At 54.7% G+C, this 23,517-nt stretch overlaps 1 protein-coding gene across 5 annotated transcripts in view; it reads left to right on the top strand.

The window, feature by feature from the left end:
• GNAO1 (guanine nucleotide binding protein (G protein), alpha activating activity polypeptide O) overlaps positions 1-23,517 on the top strand; it is a 240,976-nt gene extending 217,459 nt beyond the window's left edge. For 2 of the 5 annotated variants that reach the window (XM_006882518.1, XM_006882519.1), the window contains 4 exons: positions 4,096-4,224; positions 5,097-5,226; positions 9,131-9,284; positions 21,970-22,157. In XM_006882518.1, the coding sequence (XP_006882580.1) occupies positions 4,096-4,224; positions 5,097-5,226; positions 9,131-9,284; positions 21,970-22,157 (601 nt within the window). Of the gene's footprint in view, positions 1-4,095; positions 4,225-5,096; positions 5,227-9,130; positions 9,285-10,977; positions 11,166-17,901; positions 18,056-21,969; positions 22,186-23,268 lie in introns of those variants that run through there. The other 3 variants (XM_006882515.1, XM_006882517.1, XM_006882516.1) reach the window with 2 other exon arrangements.

Genomic DNA, 23,517 nt, shown 5'->3' with positions numbered 1-23,517 from the left:
TATATATATTTTAACAGTTTTCTTTTGTTTGGTTCCACAATCAACATTCTTGGAACCAGCAGCAGTCGGGAAATCAAGAGACAAATTGCATTAGGAAAGTCAGCTGTCAGGAACCTCTCTAGAATACTGAAGAGCAACGACATCAGGCTGGAGACTAAGGTACTCCTGATCCAGGCTATAGTTTTCACTATTGCTTGCTATGCATCAGATATCTGGACAATGATTAGGGATAGTAGGAAGAGAATTGATACCTTTGAGCTGTGATGCTGGAGAAGAGTGTTGAATATACCATGGACTGCTAAGAGAAGGAACAAGTTCACCCTAGAGAGGGTAAAACTGGGCTGCTTCTTAGAGGCAAGGATTTTGAGGCTTCGTCTGACATACTTTGGACATGTTGCAAGGAGGGACCGGTACTTGGAGAGGGACGTCATATTTGGGAGGGTGGAGGGACAACTCAGGAGAGGAAGACCCTCGATGAGATGGATCGATTCAGTGATTGGAGTAATGGGAGTAGGCGTGTCAGACAGTGAGGCTGGCACAGGATAAAGCAGGGTCTAGAGCTGTTATACATAGGGTCGCTATGAGTCACAAGTAACTAGATAACATGTAACAACAACAAATATAATAAAAAGGATCCTAGTGGCAAGAAGCTGCACTGTAATCCCAGAGGCACACAGTTCGAATCCACCAGCTGCTCCACGGGAGAAGCATGGGCAGTCTCCTCCTGTACAATTAACTGCCTCTGAAACCTGCCAGAGGGTCAGCTATGGGTCGCTTCCAAATTGATACTCAACAACATAATAAAATATACACCTTAATTCTGATAAGAGGAGGAAATGAGGGAAGGAAGAAAGGAAATGAGAAGGAAGAAGTGGGACGAACAGAAGACAAAAGGGGGAGGGCAGGGAAGGTGGCCTGCAGGGCCCTTGAGCAGTGGGACAACAGGCCACGGGACAGCCTGCCACTGCTGTGACACCAAGTGTCCCTGTGGATGGTCACTGCTTCCCTGCCCTTGACCCCTAGATAGGAGATTCTTGTCAGTCCTCAGATGGTCTCTATTCGCTTATTAGTCAAAGACATGTCTTCTCCCCTGGGTGACATGCAATGGCGTCTTGGCTTTCAGAAGCCTGTAATGTAACCTCCTTAGGCCCAGGTTTCAATAGAGCTTCTGACAAGGAGCCTCTGAGTTTGACCTCAGCACCTTAGGATGTGCTAAGACAGGACTCTGATTCCCACTGTCTCCACCAAGGGACATGGGCATTATCTGGGGACATTTCCTTCTCACTACCAGGGTGGTAGTGACTCCTGGTGGGTGGAAGCCAGGCATGCTGCCAAACCCCCTACCCTGGACATGCCGCCCCCACAAAAAACTATCTGGCCCACAATATCTGTAGACTGTAACCCTCTGAACTGCTCGTCAGTAATTTAAAGAAAGCTGCACACACTAGTGAGCATTTGGACATTTTCGTCAGCTTTGATGATGGCTACCAAACCGGGAACATCTCCTGGTACTCCTAGGCTGTCCACAGGGCTAGTGGCTGAGTCCTGGGAGCGCCAGAGGATGGCTGCCCAGGGACACCTGGAGGGGCAGGGAGCGAGCTCAGAGGCTTGGTGACCGGACTCAGACCACCATCCCTGACTCGGAGTCTTCTCTCCCCAGAGTCAGGCTCTTCACGTGCAGGGGTGACCCTCGAAGCCAGGAGGGGTCCGCGAGCTCTGAACATCGATCCTACTCCCCCTTTCTGATCCCTGCTGAGCCCACATCTAGGGTCTCTCCTGAATTGTCTTGTTATGTTGGTCCATCAAGTAGTTGTTGTTATGTGCCGCCAAGTTAACTCCAGCTTACAGCAACTAGTGCATCGAGTAATACTCTGCACTTAAATCTTTACCCGTTTAACTAATTATAACATGGGTCCACTGCAGAAAAAAAAATTGTATCCAACACAGAAGTGGGGGTGAGACTGAAAACTAACCTTCTCTCTCTCCCTTCTCAGCCCCGTCTCACTCCTGCTTATAGCTGCTCCCATCTCTTGGCCCCAGTGGTTTTCAGCAAAATTTGACTCTCAGACAGGAAGCCATTTTTAACAGCTTCAGGGAAATGTGGGACATGGGACTCCCGTTCCCTCCTGCCACGTCTCTTCCTCTTCCCTACCTCTTGGCTTCTGCTAGTTAGGGGATTCTTTTCATTCTTCCAGTGGTTGGCCATGTGACTTGAAATAAAAACTAGAGATTTAGTTTAAACTCCATTTTATTTGTCAACTCCCGCCAAGTGCATTGAGGAAATCAGCCATTCCTCTCTCCTCCCTCCCTTCTTCCAAATTTTCAACTCTCAAGGCTTATGGTATTAACATTCTGTTCTCCTACTTATGATGAAGTGTTGCACTCAACCTTGGGGAGATCTCAGGAAAAAAGAGTCAGAAACACAAGGACTTTATGTTTCTGATCCAGGGTGGTGGTAGTTGTTAGCAGATCAATTTTGCCTTCTGGGAAAATCTTGAATGGTGGTGGCGTTCGGGGCTGCTGTGTCAATTCTGACTCCTCGTGCCCCCTTGTAGCAGAGCCCAAACCACCTCAGAGAGTTTTCTTGTCTGTAATCTTTACAGAAACAAATCATCCCTCAGTCCTTCTCCCACAGAGCTCCTCAGTTTGAAAGGTGAACCTCTCAGTTAGCAGTTGAGCGCCTAAACGTAACGCCACTAGGGCTGACTGAGAATCTTGGCTCGTGCTCCGGCATGGGTGCCACTGAATTGTTTCTGATTCACAGTGAGCCCTTGTGGCAAAGTAGAATTGTTCTTGGCTGTGAGCTTCATAGGATCAGATTGCCCAAGTCTTTTTCTGCCAAAGTGTCACTGGATGAGTTCAACCAACCAACTTTTCCATTAGCAGCTGTTGAAGTGGTGCGCTTCCACAGCTCCTTAGAGTCTTGGGTGGTTGCTGTTGTTACCGCGTGCATCGCGTCAGCTCACACCCCAGGTACACTGCCCGGCCCCTGCACCCCCCTCACAGTTGTTGCCCATGTTTTTTACCCCATTGCTGCAGCCCCAGTATCAGCCCATCTCATCGAGGGTCTGGGTGGACCTTCTGCTTTACCAAGCGTCGTGTATTCTCCAAGGCTTTGGACCCTCCCAATACCAACATGTTCACAGTACGTGACTCAACAGCCTCATTTCTGAGGAGCATCCTGGTTGTACTTTTTCAAAACCAATTTGTTCTTCTGGCGGTCAGTGTATATTTGTATATTCCATATTTTCTGCAACACCACAATTCCAAGGTATCAGTTCTTCATTCTTCCTTATTCATTGTACAGCTTTCATATGCACATGTGGTTATTATGAACTGTCGAGTCAGAACTGACCCATCGCTGACCAACCCCGCCCAGTGGATTTTCAGAGGCTATAAATCACACAGGAGGAGACTGACCATCTTTCTCCCACAGAGCTGCTAGTGAATTTGAACCATGTGCCTTTGAGTTGACAGCACAATTCCTTAACTACCAAGCCACCAGAGCTCCAGAAAATACCCTGGCATGGATCAGGTGCATCTTATTCCTCAGAGTAACATCTTTGCTTTTTTAGCATTTTAAAGATGTCTTTAAAAAAATTTAAAAAAAAAGAGATGTCTTTACAATCCCAGAGGTACATGGTTTGAATCCACTAGATGCTCTGCTGGAGAAGGAGGGGCAATCTCCTCCTGTACCAGTCAGATCTGATTTGATGGTACACACACAAAATATGTCTTTAAAAAAATAAATAAAATAAATAAAGATGTCTTTTGAAGCAAAACTCTGAGGTAGAGGTCTTTATATAAAACCAGTAAAAGTTTTGTAAATAAACTAGTAGGGAAAAAAAATGTATATGGATGAAACATACTGTAGAAGTATTGTTGTATGAAAATCAATAAAAATTATTTTTTAAAAAAAGGTAAAAGCAGACATGGTATGATAGGAAGGTGAAGGGGCCTTGTAGGGCTGCCAGGTTGTACGGTCCCAGGGGGCACTGTCTGCCTCTTAAACTGTGTGAATGACTCCCTGGGGCCACCCAGACCAAGCAGTGTCCAGTCACCTGGTCCATGGTTCCCATGTGTTACCGTCCTCAGCTACCTGGACAGCCTGGATCGGATCGGGGCCGCAGACTACCAGCCGACCGAGCAGGACATCCTCCGAACCAGAGTCAAAACCACCGGCATCGTAGAAACCCACTTCACATTCAAGAACCTCCACTTCAGGTGAGGCCCAGGAGACATGTCTGGACTGGCGAGGGCTGACTGAGGGACAGGAGAAGCACACCCTGTTCACCTTGGCTTCAGCAGGACTGCTCAGATCCCACGCTGCCCTGTGGAACCTCTTTGGGGTCAGGAAGAAATGAGAGTGGATCCGTCTGCACGTTTGTGCAGAGTAATGTTTATAAAGCTCAGTCTCTGGAGACACGGGGACCTGACGGGGCTTCAATCAGCTGGCCTCCTCACCTGGTACCTGTGGAGGAACTTTCCCCACATACAGGACCCAGCTAGAGCCGGGCTGCAAGTACCTTAGGGCAGGGGCTTGAGGTGTGAGGGTGAATGGCTCAGGCCCTGGAGAAGGGCTGTGTAGACTGAGGGGGCTGTGACTTTGTATTGAGGGCCTTTCAGGGGCAGGCTGGGGCCTGCAGAAGGAAGAAAATAAGGGGCATCAGTGGACAGAAGATAAAGCAACAGGTCCTCCCTTTTTCATTCTCCTTCCAATGCCATTGAAGAACCGGAAACTATACCTGGAAGGCAGGTGGAGACAGAGCAGGGGTTACCCCAGTAGGGACACAACCCTCTGGCAGAGCCCCAGCCATCCAGCCTCACACACCTTAGTAAAAGTCATCAGGTGCAAGGACCAGGCTTTGAGTAGCTACATGTACTAGCCCGGCCGGAGGACAGACTCCAATATGGCATGCTGGCCACCCCAGGGACGTCGGTGGTCTGTGAGTCTGTCTGTCCTAGGACAGAAGCTTCAGCCCTAGTGCCTGCTGCACATTCCTGGCCCCTCCCCCTCATGCCTCAGGGCTTGACCAGCACCCCCTCCCCACCTGGAGCCCCTGCCCTTCACTGCCAGCTCCCCTGTCTCCCGGCAGGCTGTTTGACGTCGGGGGCCAACGATCCGAACGTAAGAAGTGGATCCACTGCTTCGAGGACGTCACAGCCATCATCTTCTGCGTCGCACTCAGCGGCTATGACCAGGTGCTCCACGAAGACGAAACCACGGTGAGTGACCCTGGGCCCTCTGGGCTGGGGGCAGCTCGAGGAGGGGCTGGGGTGCGGGCACTGAGCGTGCCAGCTAAAAACAGGCCACTCAGGCTGCAGTGACCACAGAGGCCCAGGCCCCAGCCGTCAGGGCTGTGATGTTCAATCCTTGGCCCTTGTCTCTTGCTGGGCCCAGCACCCCTTGAAACCAACACAGAGAGGCAGTGTCCGGTCACGTAGGCTTACAGTCTGATCACAGTACCTTGGATACGGGTGTTGAGCTGTACGTGCCTCTTCCACAGACTCTACAGGGTCATAGAAACCGCCAGGCCAGGGCAGGGTTAACAAGACCCTGGAAGGATGCACGCCACACGGAAACCTTCCTTCTCAGCCTTAACGGCTGTCTGGGAGTGTTGGCCAGGGCTGCTGTTTGGAAAGCTGTGTGGGGCTGGCAGACAGCAGGGCACAAGGCATTGGGCTTCCGGACTCGCTTCCCGCCTTCTATCTGTGTGTCTCGTTCACTTTGGGTGGGACGTATGGCTTTGGCCTCAGGGGCGTGTTAGGCCCATTTTCAGAGAGGAGTTATTCTCCTGGACGGAGTCTCTGCCTTTCCTCTGGACCGCGTTTCCCCCTGATTCTCGGATTCACGGCTGTTAGGCAGGGTCTTCTCAACCTCCATTGTAAAGTGGGGATTAAAATGGTACTTGCTTTTCGTGGGACTCTGGGCTGGTTGAATGAGGAAATCTGTGAAAAATACTTGGAACCATCACCCCTTGTGGCACGAGAGCGTCGGATTGATGGCTTTGAGTTGATGGTATTACTGTCAGTCCTCTGGGCTGGGCTGCCTGCTGACCAGTACACCCCAGTCTGCAGGGAAGGAGCCACAGAGAAGCTGGGGCCCTGGCTGAGGAGGGATGGGAGGCAAATGCACCCACAAAGCCTCCTGGGATGGAGCTCCTGCACTGTGGGGTCCCACCCCTGGCACTCTCCCCCCTTCTGTCCAAGACGTGCTTCCCCTCAGCCTCACACAGTCCACAGGGAGCCAGTGAGTCGGGCATGTCATCATGCTGTGCCTTGAGCAAGACTTGGCTTCCCTGGTGACCTCTGTTTCCTCACCCTCCCTGGACCCGCTGGCCCCATGGGGCTGTTGGAAAGAGGTAATGAGCTCAGGGATGTGCGGGCGCTTGGGGAGGTGTGGAAGTGCCGTCCGGAGCAGCATCGTGGCATCAGGGGACTTGCATAGAGTAACTAGCTTTTGGCAAACTGGAGTCAAGCTGCTGCAGGGAATGGTGGTTCAAGGTGGCTTGCCTGTCTTGTGCCCACCTCTTTTCAGACCCAGCTGCCCCCTGAGCTGGGGGCACAGAGTCTGTCATGCTCTTTGGACCGTGGCTCCTGCAGCTCCTGTGTGTGGCTCGCTCTGGTGGCACTGTCTTCAGACAATGTCAAAGGGTCACCAGGCTGATCCTGACCAGAGAGTGGAGCACCCTGTGCTGGGTCTGGTCTGTGTGCACTGCCCACCTAAAAGCTCAGGAGGACCCCCGTCTGGCTACCCCAACATGGTCTGTGCGTGGGGACTGCCCCCAGCATCTCTCACTGTTTAGTGGATCAACTTTGTACTTGAAGCTCGTTCTCAGACCTCCTGGTCCCCCCTGGGCTCAGAGCCCGGTGTGACTCATGTCTTCTCCCCAAAGCGCCGGCATGTAAAGCAAGTACAGTGTTGCATTCAAGCCATGGGCTCAAGACAAACAAGAGAGCTGGAGGTGAGCAGGCCCTTCCCACTGGAGCAGGCCCTCCAGGGGGGCCTCCTCCAGCCAGTCTGCAGCGACTCAGAGCAGAGCCTGGTCCTACCGACTGTGAGACTGAGCTCTCACCTGTGGCGTTCAGGCAGTGTGTGGAGGCAAAGGCGCTCCTGGGTGGGTCTGGGTGCCATGAAATGCCAAACCCCACAAGCCTAGGGTCACCAGTGAGCACAGCTGAGTGTGGCGGGGCCAGGCCTCGCCCTAGACTGTCAGCCTCATTGTCCAGTACCTTTCCCGAACCACTTACCCCCTCCACCTGCTGGACAGCAGGCAAGCCCTGACCTCTTTCCTGCCTCCTTTCTCTTCCTCTTCCTGCCTATACTACACCTTCCTCCCTGACCCCACTACACATTGCCCTCAGCTCCCACAGGTGGCAAGTAAAACCAGGGGCACAAATCCAGGAATGGCTCTTCGTAGGGTCTTTCGCCTGGATTGGCCATCCGCATAGCCCGGGGTGGAGCAGCCCCTCCTGGAGCGGGCACTGGCCTACACTGACAGCAGCCGGTAGTGGTCCATTGACATGGTGGTTGTAGAACCATGGGGGCCACGGGACAGTGTCTGTGGGGCCCCCACACCCCTCTGTGCACCTGTGGACGGTCACTCTGTCTCCCTTAGCTTTCACCTCCTCCTCTGTATGTGAGGCTACATTGCACTGACCCGCGGCGTCTGTGAGGGTCCGTGAAGGGCAGGCTGTCCCTGTACCTGCATTCAGGGACCCTCATTGCTGAGCTATAACTACGTCTTTGAAAGAGTGGTCAGAGGGCATGTTGTAGGATGTGAACTCAGCCAGCCTGGTGGGGCAAAAAGCAGGCCATGGTGACCCTGCACCTGAACAGCTCTGTACTGGCCACAGTGGTTCGCTGCGCCCTCCCACCCAGGCCTGAGAGGTGGAGGGTGTCTGGAAGCAGGGTCCTGGGGTGTCTCAGCCAGCCACCCTGTCGCCGCCCCCTGAGGGCCTCACCTGTCCTCGTACCTGCTCTCAGCACTGCCTAGCCAGCCTCGGGCCCGTGGCTGCCAGCGGCCCTGGGCCTCAGCATTCCACAACTTCTGCGCCACCACTGCCATCAGCACCGCCAGCAGGGCCATATATGGCCAAGCCAAGGGCAAAACCACGGGCAGATTCTGAGAGCGCCTCCGAGCCCGGCAGGTACGAAGCTTCTTCCCTCTGGTCAAAAGCATCAGCTACGAGTTGAAAGCAGCAAGCTCTCAGGGCACCCACCACTGGTGACTTTGCTGTGACGGCCACCCGCCCACCCAGCTCCCCCCTGCACTCCTCACCAGCCCCTCGGCTTAGGCGTGTCTGTCCCACCTGGCTTCCGCCCGCAGCCACGTGGCCCCACAGTTCCCTAAGGGGCCTGCACGGGTCTCAGGATGGACTTCTGGCCCCGAGACTGGTGGAACCCCTTTCTACTTCTCTCTCTTTGTTATATTTTCTGCTAGGGTCCCCCCTCTCTGTTTAATCTGTTTTGCTGTGTTTCATTTTGGGGTTCATCTGGCCCCTCTAATGAGAAACCAGCCCTGACAACCAGCTCACCCAGAGCCCCCTTCCCCCACCCCTCAAGCCACTGCCCCGCCGACCAGCCAAGTGCCCCAGCCACACCAAAGCACAGCAAGATCACCCCCGAGATGCTGCCCCCCAATGTCTGCTTCCAACTCTGGATTAATTCGAGGATCCTTCATCCTCGGTTAATTTTTCTCAACTGAATGCGTACACCCCCCGGCAAGGCCAAATGAGGCCTGTAGATAAATGTGCATGTCCCTCGCGGTTCCGTGTAGACGTGCTAGACGGTGGTCGCGGCCCCACCCTGTGTGCATGGTGCATGTCCTCTCCAGGGGCTGGGGTCTCTCCAGGACCTCCCTGCCTCTGCCCAGGGTCAGCTTTCCTGGGCAGGGCTGGCATTCCCACCCCCCAGAACCCCCACTCCACCCTCCCCTTGCCTGTGTGTGGAACGAAGCAGGGGCCACCAACCCCCTCGTATGTCCATGGTCTTCCCGGCTGTGTCCCTCAGTGGTGTGTCCGCCGCATTGGCGGACCTGTCGTCTGCTTAGCCCACTGTGTCACTGACGGTGGTGGGTCGGGACCCCAAGCCCTGCCATTCCTCATGCGCCTCTCTGCTCTGTTGTAGAATCGCATGCATGAGTCGCTGAAGCTTTTCGACAGCATCTGCAACAACAAATGGTTCACAGACACGTCCATCATCCTTTTTCTCAACAAGAAGGACATATTTGAAGAGAAGATCAAGAAGTCGCCACTGACCATCTGCTTTCCTGAGTACACAGGTAGGTCCTCCCCCAGGAAACCGGGGTGGGGGCTGCCCCGCCATGTCTGGCCACACTGAGCCTTTGAAGATGCGGCCTCAGCCCACGTTTGATTCCCTCTGCTGACACGTCTGATCCCGTCACAGAGGCCAGAGCCCAAGGCAAGGACAGACATCCCTCCCCAGCCCCCAGGAGGTGCCAGAGTGACCGGGACAGTCAGGTGGGCACAGCAAGGTGACATGAGTGGAATCCTGGACTCTGCCGCGTGCTGGCTGTTTGAGTCTCAGGATTGTCATCAACAAAGCTGTCTGTCACATGGAACACAGTATGATGAAGGCGTTGGGAGCAAGGCCTTTGCATCTGGGAGCCCAAGGTTCCTAGCCCAGCTCTGCCACTTACTAGCAGTCTGTGAAAGGCACTCAACCTTCCAGAGCCTCAGTTTCCACATCTGTGAGGTGGGGCTAGTCCCTGTGAATGAGCTGTCCTCCCTCACGGAGTGGCAGTAAGCCTATAATGAGGTAAGGCATGAACATGGAGAGGTTGGCGTGCTATCTGGCACATAGTAAGTGCTCACTAAAGGCTTGTTATTATTGTTGATTCTGATTCTCATTTACAAATATCATAACAGTATCTTCCATACAAACTTCAGGTGCTCTATGGGACGTCACGCAGCTTTACAGGCAGGAGAGACTTGGGCCCCTTAGAAGGGCACTGGGTATGCTGGAGGCCAGCCCCTCACTGCCTTGGTGGGCTGGCCTGACTACGTAGCGTCCAGGAAGGCAAGCAGGCTGAGCAAGCCCATGGAGAAGCTAGGGTGGCCATGGAGCCCACAAAAGGCAGGCCTGGGCAGGTGGCATGAGACCCTAGGAAGAGCTTAGTGTCTGAAAGGTGAGTAGGGGGAAGATATGCACAGGTCCACGCAGCTCTACACAGGGACAGACAGGCTCCCAGCAAGGTGGGTCTGGCAGGTAGGGGAGCCCCAGGCAGAACTCGCTACCCTAGGAGTAGACAGCTACAGGTCAGGATCCCAGTGGGTGCCCAGCCAGAGAGGGCAGGACTTGGCAACCCACATCCCCACCAGTCAGTTAGCTTCCTTCTTGTCCTAAATTGGAGGCCGTGGGTCCCACTCTTGGTGCCGTGGGCTTGTGTCCGTGGGGTAGAAGAGCAGGTGGGGTGGGCAAGTCACCGAGAGATTCCAAGCCATTAGCTGTAAGTTCCCAGGACATGCCGCCTTGCCTGCAGCCCATGTGTAGGAAAGAGCTGTGGTCCCGTGGCCCCTCAGGCCAAACCTCCTGCCCAGTGTGCCACCTTGGGCTACCAGTCCACATGGCTTTGCACCCGCAAAACCCAACCCCTCCTCCTGCTGTTGCTCGACAGCTCAGCCTTGTCTCTGCTTGGGCCTGGATTCCTGGGAGCGGCTGGAGGCTTTTGTGTGGCTCTGAGATCCAGCTCTGCTCCTCCCCATGCCAGCGTCTTCTTCCTGGGGTATCCCTCCCTGTGCTCCCCTGGGAACCCGAACAATATGGCACACCCGGAGCAAAGCATCGTGTCCTTGATCCAGGCGACTCCCCCATTCCCAGTGGGAGTCTTCCATTGTTGTGTCTGAGCACAGCCAGTGCACACATTGGCCAGGTGTTGGGACTGTTGCTGGTGGGGAGCACTGTGGTGCCCCGCCTCACCCACTACCTACCTTCCTCTTTTCTTTCTCCTGCAGGCCCCAGCGCCTTCACAGAAGCAGTGGCCTACATCCAAGCCCAGTACGAGAGCAAGAACAAGTCAGCCCACAAGGAGGTCTACACCCACATCACCTGTGCCACTGACACCAACAACATCCAGTTTGTCTTTGATGCCGTGACAGACGTCATCATCGCCAAAAACCTGCGGGGCTGTGGACTCTACTGAACCCCCCGCCACTGCCTGGCTTGCCCACTGCCCTGCTCAGCCTGCTGCCCCACCTTCCCACCCCCGGGTCAGGGCTCTGCCCCCTCCCGGACCACTCCTAGCACTTGAAGAAGCAGCAGCCAGAAGCTGCCACCGGCGGGAGGAAGGAGAACCCTCTACCTCTCCAGTCCTGCCCGTTCCTCACTGAGCGTGGGCCGCTACCCAGCCCTCAGACACGGGGTAACGGGGGAGCTGGTGGGGGTCGCCGAGTGCTGCGTGCCGTGAGGTCAGGAGACATGAGCCTCAGACATGCCCGTTCCACGCATTCATCTCAGAGTCTAAGGGTTTTTTCTCTGAATGTGGGTGGTGGGCATGGCTGCCGTCTGCTTTGTCACTCCTACTCAAGTCCTGAGGGTCTCCACCCATCATCGGGATGTCTTGGGCACCAAGAGTGGCCCTGCGTCTGGGTGCCGGGGTGTAGCGGTAGAGGGAACCACCACATACCCTTCCTGGGATCTCCGGCCATGAGCTTATCAGTCACTAAAATCCAGGGTTCAGCCCTGGCTGGTGCCTTCCTGCCTCTCGGCCCTTGGGTCGGCCTTCTCTGGGTCACCATCCTTTGTCCTCTCTGGGACCCTCATCCCTGGCTCCTCATGGCGCTATAAATGCTTCTGAACTTGACTCGTGGCAAAAGCAGGTGGTAGATGATGGGAGGAGGTGAGTGCACACTTGGATGGAGAAGGGAGGGGGATGGATTTCGTCGGAGGGGAAGCAGATCTTGTATGGATTGCACTGAAGGCTCCAGTCCTTGCAGGTCCAACGTGGCCTTCCCTATGGCCTGGACCTCAGGTATGAAAAACATGTCTGTGCTTTTCCTCAATTTGCCGTGAATATGACTTGAGCCAGCAGGGTGGGCAGGGTGTGGGCAGATGGGGTTCCCTGTGACCAGAGCCCCCACATCTATCTTGTTTGTCTGCAGCACTTGCTGTCCTGCCAGCCCAGTGGGCTTGACACTGGCCTGCAGGGTGAGCTCCTGGTGGCCCAGCTGGTTCAAGACTTCTCTGCTCCCTGGGTGGGGAATTCACTATGGCAATCTCTGAGAAGAGAGGGAGAGGCTTTTGCTGGCAACCCCAGACCCTTGACTGGCCTTATGCCATCAATGCCCCTCTCCTTCTGCCCTGACCAGGTAGGCCCTGTGGCTTATGTTGGCTCTGCCTGGCACGCAGATGTGCCCGGAGCAGAAGACAGGGCTGCCCATGGGAGCCTCTGTCTGCCTGTCCTCACTAGCCCTCTGTCCTCTCGGCCTCCACTCTGGGCTCTGCTCAGACCCAGGGCCAGCCAACCAGACCCCTGGTCACCACGTGCAGTCCCTGGGATGGCCTGACCCTGAGGCCAGCCACTCCGACTTCTTGGTTCCAGTAAGCCAGAGTGCTGGGTGGTACGTGGAAAATTCAGGCATCTTTCTCCAGTGCCAAAACTGCAGGGGCAGGTGCCATGGGCTGCGGCCCCACCCTGATTTGACTCCTGCCAGTCCCGTGCCAACCAGGCTGGTAGACGTCACCCCATCAACACATGTCCTTCTCAGCTCTGCTCACCACTGTCATGTGCTAGACTTTGTACCAAGTGCTAGGATATGACAGAGGACAGACACTCAGTCTCCTACCATGCGTGGCCAGGGACAGCTGGGCCTTTCACCCCGCTGTTCTTCCCAGCCCCGCCACCCCAGCGGGCGTGCTCCAACTGCGTGTGACCCTGGACTCATAGGGAAGACACTGGCCAAGCCACTCCCCTAAGGCCATCACTCAGGTCACAGGAGTCACTGCCTCCTGTCCAGGGCCCTCCACCCCACAGGCTGTGGCCAGAGGGTCTGGCTGCAGGCGGGCCCCTGGTCCTAACCCTTCCCCGCCGATATTAGGGGGCTGGAGGGGCAGGTTGCTGAAGCCTTTGGGCCTCCACTACCCAGACTGCATTCTCTGAGGTGCTCGGCTCCGTTCATTTTCCTCTGAACACACTAGTTTCTGTCTCCTGGGCTGCTTGCCACCCCCAACTCTAGCCTGTGAGGGTCCTTGCTGTCATCCTGAGTACCTGAGAAGGGGACCTAGAGAATTCTCTCTTCTCCCCATTCCCCACGCGCCTCCTTTCCCTGTCTTCACCCTCGAGGAAAGGTGACTGAGGGCGACATCCGTCTTGGTTCCGTCGTGGCTATGGCTGGGGGAGCTTTTGTGAATGACAAGAAGTGAGAGGGTCTCTGGCCCACAGTGGTCTGTGTGTGCCCCCAAGGGGCCGAGGTTAAGCTCCTGAAATGACTGGCCCAGCGGGGAGAGGGAAACAGCCTTAAGAAGTGGGCCTTTGCCAACCCTGTGAAACCATGCTGCCCCCTAGATGCCCACAGGCAGCCTCTGTAGTCTGACCACCTCTCTCCTTCTGTCCTTCGGCCACATGTTCCAACCTCAGGGCACTAGGCAGGACTCAGCCAGACGACTACCACCCTAATCTGGTGGCGGGAGACAGCTGGCCCACCAGCTCCCTCCATGCCCACATAACCAGGCCGTCCTCAAAGCTCCACACAGGGAAGGCCCGAAGTCAGGTCACCCAAACCCTGCCCTGCCCTTCTTCCAAGATGCATCCTGCAGAAGGAGAGCACCCCTCTGCTCCCCCAGCCTCCTGGCACTGACTGGAGGTCCATTTCCCCACCTCCCTCCTCCTCCCACTCCCCTTCTGCTGCCCTCGTTGGCCCTCCCACAGTCCTGACACTGTCCACGGCCGCCATCTTTCCCACAGACTTGCCAGACCCTCTTTAGAGGTCTGGACGCCACGCCAGCCCCTCTTGAGCCAAAGAGCCGCCTTGTGTCTTTGACCTCTCGGACCCTCAATTTAACTTGAAGTTCTCAGCAGTGGAGGTGTGAGGTTCCTCTCCTTGGCCACCAGACAGTCTGGGGTGCCAAAGGCAGACCCCCTGCAGCATTTCCCCCATGCCAGGCCACAGGCTTACAGAGGAAAGAGCCCAACGAGCCCAGGTCAGCAAGACATGATAGCCAGGCCAGGGCATGGGGCCAAGGTGGGGCTGTGTGTGGGGTCTATGGGGAGCCCCTTTCCTGGTAAGAAGAACCCTCAGCCCCCTTGCCCGGAGAGCAGCTGAGACCTTTAGGTATGCCCACCTGAGTCCAAAGTCCTGGTTCCTCCATCAGAGAAGGGATCATGATGAGGGCTGGCACCTCCCTTCAGTCCCCTCCCAGGCCCAGTGCTCAGACCCCCAGCATACACCACACCCCTTCTTAGCAGAGCCAGCAGCTCTCAGCCCACATCTCTTCCTGTGACCACTCCTCAATGCTCCTCTGCACCCCTCAGCCCTCATGGAACCCCCACATTTCCCAGTGAGTCCTATCTGCTTTCTGACCCCACTGCTAAATCAAGGGGCCTGCAGCCCCGTCATTTCTCCTCTGTGCTGGTTCTCACGCAACCCCCAGTTCAGCCATCTGGTCCTCAGCATCTCCTGACCCTCCTACGCTATCACCACCCCTCAGCCCCACCCTCCCCTCTCCCAGGCACGGGTGGGTGCGATGCCCCCTCCTGCCATAGCAAAGCCTTTCCTCAGGGGCAGTGGTTCGTCCTCTCAACCCCACTGCCACCACCCACCCCATAATTAACTGTAATTTTGTAAGAGTGACTCCTTGGTTTAATAAATCTCTAGTTATTGTATTAAGTTATTGGCTGCCATAATGTTTTGTTAGTCACCAACCATTAATAAAAAGTGCCTGCTGGTTTCTAGCCTCAGTATGAAGCCTTCGTTGGTGCCCAGGCAGCCTGTCAGGCACCCCAGACCCCGCTTGGGCCTCAGACGTGGGCTGCAGGGCGCCCAGGACTGTGCCGAGGAGAGAGGAGGCTGGATGCCCAGCCGAGCCCACCTTCCTGTCCTGACAGGCCTAAGACCGGCCAGTCTAGGCCAGAGGCCGGCACAAGGGCAGATTACCCAACCAGCAAGGGATACTCCTTAATAATCTGGAGCCGTGGCGAAACCTGTGGGAAGTTGTTCAATTAAAATGTGAACACATGGCTGTGTTTATCATGACTCATGAGTCATCGAACCCTGGGCAGAGAAAGGACTTTGGGGACACTTCTGCCAGACCTGGCAAGCAGAGGAAAAAGCCTTGAGGAGGGTCCCCAGCAGCTCCTCAGTAAGCCCGTTGCTGGTTGTGGCCCTTGGCAGTGGCGTTTTCAGAAGGTGCATCTGTTCACATGGACTGCAGAGGCGTCCGTCTCGTCCGGGGAAGCTCATAGGGGTAACTGTGTTTGGTCTCCTTGGGGGTGGGCCCCAGCATGCACAGAGGAGGGCGGGCAGGCCTGGGGCATGGAGGGTTCTCAATGCCGCCATCTCCCCTCCCTGCAGCCAGCTCCCTTCCTCCCAGCCCACCCCACCACCTGGCTCAGTCTCCCCTCACCCACAACACCAAGTCTGCGTGCATCTCTTCCCCCTGAGACCCCTCTGCTGTGTGAATACACTGTGAGCTCTCAGAGAGCAGGAGCCTTGTGCTAGCAGCCAGCAAGGGCCTGGTATACGCGTGCGGGAAACCCTAGATGGAAGGTGAATGAGTGGAAGTTGGCATCCTGCAGCCCTGGCCGGAGTTGGTAGTGGGCGTAGAGGGCTAACTGAGTTGTAGTGTGGAACATGTGATGGGCTTACGGCAGAGAGCACCCTCAGTCAGCTCTGGACATCCCCCAACAACTGTGGGCACAGCGGGCTACAAACAGTTGTGAGATCGAGTTAGAAGCGTGCCTCTCTGGGGGCTTTCGGCCTATTGTGGAGCATTTACAGGATGAGGTGACTGTGGTGGAGAGAATTCCTGGCTCTTAGAGGGCTCTGCTGTGTGGGGCCCCAAGGAGGCCCCTTGGAAACCTCGGCTTGCTGTTTTCTGAGCAAAGCAGGAAGCAGTGAGGGTGTCTGCCAGACCCCAGGCCCCAAATGGTGACTGTAGGTAGTGTACTGGGTGGTGCAGAGACTGTACTATACTGGTTGGTGCTGGGAGGAGTTGAGACCATAGGCGTTTACTGCATTTGTTTAGAAGAGTAAAAGGACAATGTCATTTACTGTACTGTGGTTATTATGAACCGCCGAGTCGGAACCTCCAGTGAATTTTCAGAGGCAAACACACAGGAGGAGATTGCCTTTTTCCTGCACAGCAGCTGGTGGATTTGAACTGTGTACCTTTCTGCTGACAGTATAATTCTTAACCACTAACCCACCAGAGCTCCCCATTTACTACCCTGGAAGTGGTAATACTGCCCCTGTTTGTTGTTCCAATCAGCACCTGAAGTCTCAGACTGCCTATCTCTGCCGACTGGCTTGAGGCAAAAGAAACAAGGGCTTGGAGAGACATAGCCTTGACAGGGCAGAGGGGTAATGACGCAGTCATGGGAAGAATTACAAAAGGCTGAAGTGGCCAAGTGTATCATTTATTCCTTCGAAGGCCACAGGCAAACCATTGCATAAGCAGATCAGAGCCCATCAGGGGAGCCTGTGGGGTCAGCTGAGAGATGTGGACAGTGTCCCGCTTTGAGGCAGTGGCCCATGGCCTATGTCAACATGGGTCTTGAAGCTCCTTCCTGTCCAGCTGTGCCCCAGAGCATAGAACAGCTGGACGGAGGCCCTCGACCTGGCCCCAAGCTGGGTCCATATCCACTCTGCCATGGCCCTGCTATGTCCCTAAGGACTGAGGAAGTTAAATCTACAAGGCAGGTGAAGTGCTGGTACAGAGTGGGCCTAGGTGGTTACTCTATCACCTTTCTCACCCTGAGGGGATGAAGGTCATGGCTACTGAACTAATGACTTCATGGGCTCCAAGTGTCTATTTATCCCTGGGGATGGGGCGGGGGGGGGGGGTCATTTGGTTTGAATAATGCCCAGGTCCCTTGTCTTAATTCAGAGTTAAGCTTCACCAGGAATCACCCCTGGTCTTGTGGTGGGAAGTCCCCAGGGTTCTTGGGGTAACAAGAGGTCTCCTTGCCCAGAGGATACATTCACTGGAGCAGTGACTAGTCCAGATAGAAACAGGCTCATCCACAGAGCCGCTGCTCTCCAGCTCTGCCCACAGACAAACGACCTGCATGAATGTGCTGCACACGCCAAAATGAGATAGTAGTGTTGGCCTAGGGGCCCCCTCCAGCTCTGCTTTACTTGGGGTGCCCGGGCCATTCATTCACAAACTTCTGTGCCCCAGTAGGACTTCCCATCTTAAGGCTTAAAACTGAATTTCTCAAAAAAACCCTTGCAGGGTAAGATGTGGCTTGAGTTTCACCTGTCCAGAGCATGGCCAATCCCCTGGCTGCTTGTAGAGGCAGCCTGCCTGGGGCGACTCCCTCCTCAGATCACAGAGGGACTACTCCCATCCACAAAACATGGACCCAGGAGGAAAGCCCAGCTCTGGGTCTCCCTGCCTCTCAATGCCCCTTTCCCCCACAAGCACACAGACATCCGACATGGCATGGCATGGCATGGGTCACCACCCTGCCCTTGGCCTCGTCCCGTCTCTGCCGCTAATCCCGAGACGATGTCTGAGTTTGGGACTCGAGGTGCCCTCCTGTTGGCAGGTCTGTAAGGACCAGCCCATCAGGGCCGGGCCCAGGGGCCTCCCGTGAGCTGCTCAGCTGCCCTGCGCGCACTCTCACCTAACGCTTTTCTCTCCTATCTCCGTGTCTCTCTCTCTCTCCCTCTCTCTCGCTGTCTGTCTCGCTCTCTCCTCCTCCCTGCCTGGGGCTGCAGAACCGCATGCACGAGTCTCTCATGCTCTTCGACTCCATCTGTAACAACAAGTTCTTCATCGATACCTCCATCATTCTCTTCCTCAACAAGAAAGATCTCTTTGGAGAGAAGATCAAGAAGTCACCTTTGACCATCTGCTTCCCTGAATACACAGGTGGGTGGCATGTGGCCCCTGTGCACCGGGGACCTGCATCCCCCACAGGGAGAGGTGTGAGCAAGAGCCTGCCTGTCTGTGGGCTCAGAGAACAGGTGCCCCACCAGCAGTGCCCAGGCTAGTCGAGGTCAGGGTGCATGGGGTCACCCCTAGACTCTGATAGGCTATGGAGGAACCCACCTGGTGGCATGCCAGGTGTGACCCTTCCCAGGAGAGAGCCCTAGGGATAGTGGGAAATGTCGTCTCCTGAACTGTGGACGTGGTGACCAGGGTGATAAGTAGGGAACAGGGCAGGGCTGGGTCACAGGCACCCTCTTCCTGGGGTCGCCCCCTACGAGAGGTCTTAATTTCTTGAGGAGATCCTGCAGGATCCAGGGTCAGAGCTCACGGCATCTTTACTTGAATTGTTGTTGTTGTTGTTGTTGTTGTTATATACCATCAAGTCAGAATTGAGCCATAGGTGACCCTCCAGTGGGTTTTCAGAGGCTGTAAATCACATGGAAAGAGTTAGACTATCTTTCTCCTGCAGAGCAGCAGGTGGATTTGAACCACGAACCTATGCGTTGGCAGCTTAATCTTACCACTGAGACACCAGAGCGCCCTTTGCTTGAATTGTTGTTGTTATGTCAAGTCGCTTGCAACCCACAGTGACCCAGCGTACAACAGCGCTGAATGCTGTTCTAACCTGAACCAGCTTCTCTGTCTCCGACACCCCTACCCCCATTACCCCGGTCACTGAGTCAATCCATCTCATCCAGGGTCTCCCTGTCCTAAAACATTCTGATTCCTCTTCCCGCACTTGTAAGTGGGACGCATGTCCTGAGGGTGGGGCCTGGGCTGTGTCTGCGTCCCCACTTGCCACCCTACCGGTGTCCTGAGCATAGACATCACTGTGCCCATCCAAGTCATCTCACCCCTAGCCTCCTCCCCATGCCCTCCTCTCCTCCCCCCACCCCCTCTTCTCATGGACACAACCTTGGGCATGGGCTCAGGTCCAGGACTAGAAGGTCCCAAGCCCAAACAGCAGCCTCCTAAATCCCAAAGTAGATCTAACCTACACCCTTGTGGGACCTACAAGCTGGCCTTCAGGGTTTAAAGGCCACCTCTGAGCACCCCTGCATCCTCTTGGCACTCAGTGTACTTGTCAATGTGTATGCTTTCTGCCTGCCTCAGGGCCCAGAGCAGGCCAGGGACAGGAACTGTGCAATCCAGCTCTCTGTCCCCACAGCCAACCATGAGGAGGAGCAAGTCTACAGGAGGGCGGGGCTTGGGTGGCAGAAGCACTTGAGCAAGTTATCTTATCTCCCTCGGCCTCATTTCCCCATCTGGGCCCCACAACTGTGACTATATCGCTCCTTAGTTCACTGCCATCAAATGGGAGGCAAGCCCATTGGGTTTCCAAGGCTGGAAATCATATGGGAGAAGATGAAGTAGAGTCGTTTGGGATAGCCACGCAATTCCCTATGGATTGGTTTCCCCCCAGTTGCCATGTAGCTGACACTAACTCTTGACACCGTGTGTGTTAATGTCAGGATAGAACTTTGTTTCATAGGCTTTTCAGCAGCCAAATTTTCACATGTCAATTGTCAAGCCTCCCTTCTGATCCACCTTTAAGTGGATTCAAACCACCAGCCTTGCCATTAACGGTCAAGGACATAACCTATCTCCAATACCCAGCCCGGTGAGCACCATGGTAGATCGCAAAAATACCCCTTCAGTCATGCACCCAGGGGTGGCTGAATGACTGAAGAAGACAGGCCGGTGTCAGAGCTCTGACCCACAGTGGAAACTGGCTGGGTTGAGCTACCGTCTGCAGGGCGGATGGAGTAGAGGACCCGGGACAGGTCCCAGAAAGGCTGAGCTGCAGGCTTGCCACGTGAAGGCACAGAGGGCTTTGCCTGCTGCGGGCAGCCCAGGTTGCACCTTCACATCTGACCGTCAGCCCTGGCCTCTCAACCCAGCAAAGCCTCCCTACCCATGAACAGTCGAGCTCTTTAGAAAGTTTTGGGAACAGAATGAGTCCAGCAGCCTTGGCAGGTCCTCTAAAGGCCATTTCCTAGGCTCCTTCTCAGCCTCACGGACAGGAGCCCCACGAGAGCCTGCTTTGGGATAAGGTGGTGAGTGATCAGTCTGTTGTGTAGAGGGGGCGCTGAATGCCCAGTCAGTACCCCTAGACAAAGCTAGCTGGAGTTTAGAAACATCTGAGTTCACCAGAGCTTTCAGAGGCCTCCAGCTTGAGTTCAGAGACAGTAGGATGGCTGACAAGCGCTCACCAGTGGAGACCCCCGGGCGCACACACAGCAGTATGGCCACTCCCACCAACACAGCTGCTTTCCACGAGTGGGCTGTCAAAAGACTCCCTCACCCTGGCCCTGCCCGCCTCCCTCCATTTAATCAGGCTCATTGCTTCACTGCATGCATTCTTCTAGCACTATCTCTGCTGCCACTCCCCAAAATCTACCCCAGAGCCCGCACAAGTCCACCCTGGGTCTGAATTACTGCCCATCCCGTGCTCCAGAGTTCTGATGTCCCTCCTCTCACTCATGGAAGTGAGCAGGTGCCAAGGCCAGCAAAGAGCAAGCGGTGGTGAACATCTCGCCAGGCGCTAAGCGAGGGTCAGGCAGGTAACAGGGTAGAACTCGGCAAAGCTGGCGTCCTACACCCCGACAGGATAACCCTGCGGGTCCTCTCCTGGAGATGGGCCACTTTGTACTGTCACCTGTGCCTTTGTCTTGGCTCTCTTGGGACAGGAAGCTCCTTGATGGGGTCCAGGACTCAGGCATCGTGTAGGCATGAGAGCTGCACACAGCGTCACTTACAAGCGGCGTTGCTGACGATACGCTGACTTCTGCCCTTGGTGTCTGATGGGAGCCCCGTGGGTCTGTGTGCTCCCAATGGGTTGGCCCTCAGCCCTCCTCTTCTTTTCCAAGGATGTTCCCACCTCTCAACCCATGGCTTCTTTCCCATTTGCCGAGAGAACAGGGCTGGCTGCTTCCTATGTTTCTCTACAGGAACTAAATCCAGGCCTGTAGAAGCCTATCTTTGCCCAGGCCCCAGATTCCCCAGCAGTGTGCCTCCCACTGTTGGCAAATGAGGCCAGGCCAGATGGGGCAGGAAGAGAGATGGTCCCCGTATCCCCCAAAGATGGTACTGTTTCCACAGTGGGCAAATCCGAGTGGCCCTGAGAGAAACAGTGCAACTTCCTTTATTGGACGTACAGGCTCCCTTGTTAGTCTGCGCTTTATGCTACTTGATTGAATGTTGTCTACTGGGTAGCAGACACTGGTTGGAAAATTTACTCCACCAGGAGTTATTCCAACCCCCTCCCCCAGCCACAGTCAGAGCCAAGGGGCCACCCAAGGAATTGGGGAGGGCTGTGGGGAGCCCAGTTGGCCGTTACACATGCTAATATCCCCGTAAAGGTCTCAATTTGGGGGATACCAAAGCTCCCGACACCTGGCCATTCAACCAGAGCTGAGCCTGCTTCGGGAGACCCTCCAGTCGCGGCTCCTCATTTGAGGACTCCGTTAAGGAGGAAGTGTAGGTTCTAAGCCACCGAGCCAGGGGCCACACCACCTGCTGCTCTGGCCTTATTGTGTTCCTTTTCTGAGAAGCTACAGAACTGGCTTAGACCCAGAGAAGGGCTGGGAATGGTGGGGTCAGGCCATCAGAGTGTCCATTTGAAGGCAAAGGGGTGAACGGCAGCCACGTTTTCCCAGGGCTCCTGGGTTGAGCCAATGAAAAAACTTAAGGAAAAGACCTTCCAAAGTGAAAGCTGGGGCAGCCCCAGCACATCTGGGCAGACGTCCCACAGTCCTGACCACTGCCTCCTGTCGGCCTTCCTTTGGGGGTCTCCTCTGCCTTTGTGTCGTGCGCTCACCGGGACCTCTCCTCTTGTTCTGTGTCTGTTGCAGGCCCCAATACCTATGAAGATGCAGCCGCCTACATCCAAGCACAATTTGAAAGCAAAAACCGCTCACCCAACAAAGAAATTTATTGTCACATGACTTGTGCCACAGACACGAATAATATCCAGGTGGTATTTGACGCCGTCACCGACATCATCATTGCCAATAACCTCCGTGGCTGCGGCTTGTACTGACCTCGTGTCCTGTATAACAACCTATTTGGTAATGATCCCAGCACTCAGAAAAAGCTTGCACATATGCACACACACACACACACACACACACACTCTCACACACACTCCCACTAACAAAATGCAAGTTGGTAAATAAACTTTAAAAAGGCGTAACAAAAAAATTATATATATATACAGATATATAGATAGAGAGATATATATCTATATATACATATATATATAAATCTATCTATCTATATATATATTTAAAAAAATCTTTTTAGTTTGTGTTAGAAAGAGCTACGGACAGAACTGACCACCATCCCATAGTCCATCTGAGTTCCCTGGGACCAGCACGGGAGCATACGCGTGTGTGTACACACCTGCATGCACACACACGTGACAGGAGTCCTGATTCGGGAGCCTAACCTTCCAAGAGCAGCCACCAGACGTTACTCCCCGAGACTTGTTTCTAGGAGCAAAGGAGGACAGAGGAGGGCCTGGCGGGAGTCGTGGCCTTTTTCTGCTTTCCACCCGTTGCAGTGGCGTGCTCATGGTTCTGTCCTGCTCTTGTGTGAATTCCAAGACCCCTTAAGACGGCCAACACCCTAGATAACATCCCTGACTTCACACTCCCAACATCCACAATTCCAAGACGCTCTCTTCGGGGGTGGGTGGTGGTTGTCAATTTCAAGAATTTAGAAGAATCATTGCTCTGACCAATCCACTGTCTCCTGAGTTTTTTTGTTCATTTGAATGAGAAAGAATCCAAGAGAAGGGAGACTTGGTCTGCTTCCTAGTAGCAGCTGAAGGAAGGTAGGAGGCATGCAAATCATAGCTCCGGTTCAATTGCAGAACTGAAGCCAGACCCCTGCAAGGGGATCCTCCAGGCAGCGGGGAGAAGTGCAGAAGGGGCAGGCGTGGCCAAGGGGGGCCAGAGCTGTGGACTCACCAGCGTTCCAAGGGCCTGGGATGGTGTCATGGGGGTTCGTGATCCTGCACATGATGCTATCCCATCTGGCCCCCGCCTAACATTATGAAGATGGTGTCCTAGGGTTTTTCTGGTTGGATGGTTGGTTTTTAAAAATGAAAGAAAATGGTCAGACTGGACCCCTTATCTCTCTCTCTACAGACTGCTTCACGGACTCTTTGCTGTTGACGTTGATCTCCTGGTAGCATGACCTTTTGGCCTTTGTAAGACACACAGCCTTTCTGTATCAAGCCCCTGTCTAACCTCCGACCCCAGAGTGACTGACGGCTGTGTCTTTCTGTAGAATGCTGTAGAATCTGGTTTTAGTTGAGTCTTTACATTTAGAATTTGAAAGGGGGGGGGAAAACACACACACACAACAAAGAATATTTCTCATGTGCTTCGTAGCTT

Source organism: Elephantulus edwardii, unplaced genomic scaffold (assembly GCF_000299155.1).
Source record: "Elephantulus edwardii isolate Elephantulus edwardi_28Jun2011 unplaced genomic scaffold, EleEdw1.0 scaffold00021, whole genome shotgun sequence".
NCBI classification, from domain to species: domain Eukaryota; kingdom Metazoa; phylum Chordata; class Mammalia; order Macroscelidea; family Macroscelididae; genus Elephantulus; species Elephantulus edwardii.
This window is presented reverse-complemented; position numbering and strand designations above follow the sequence as displayed.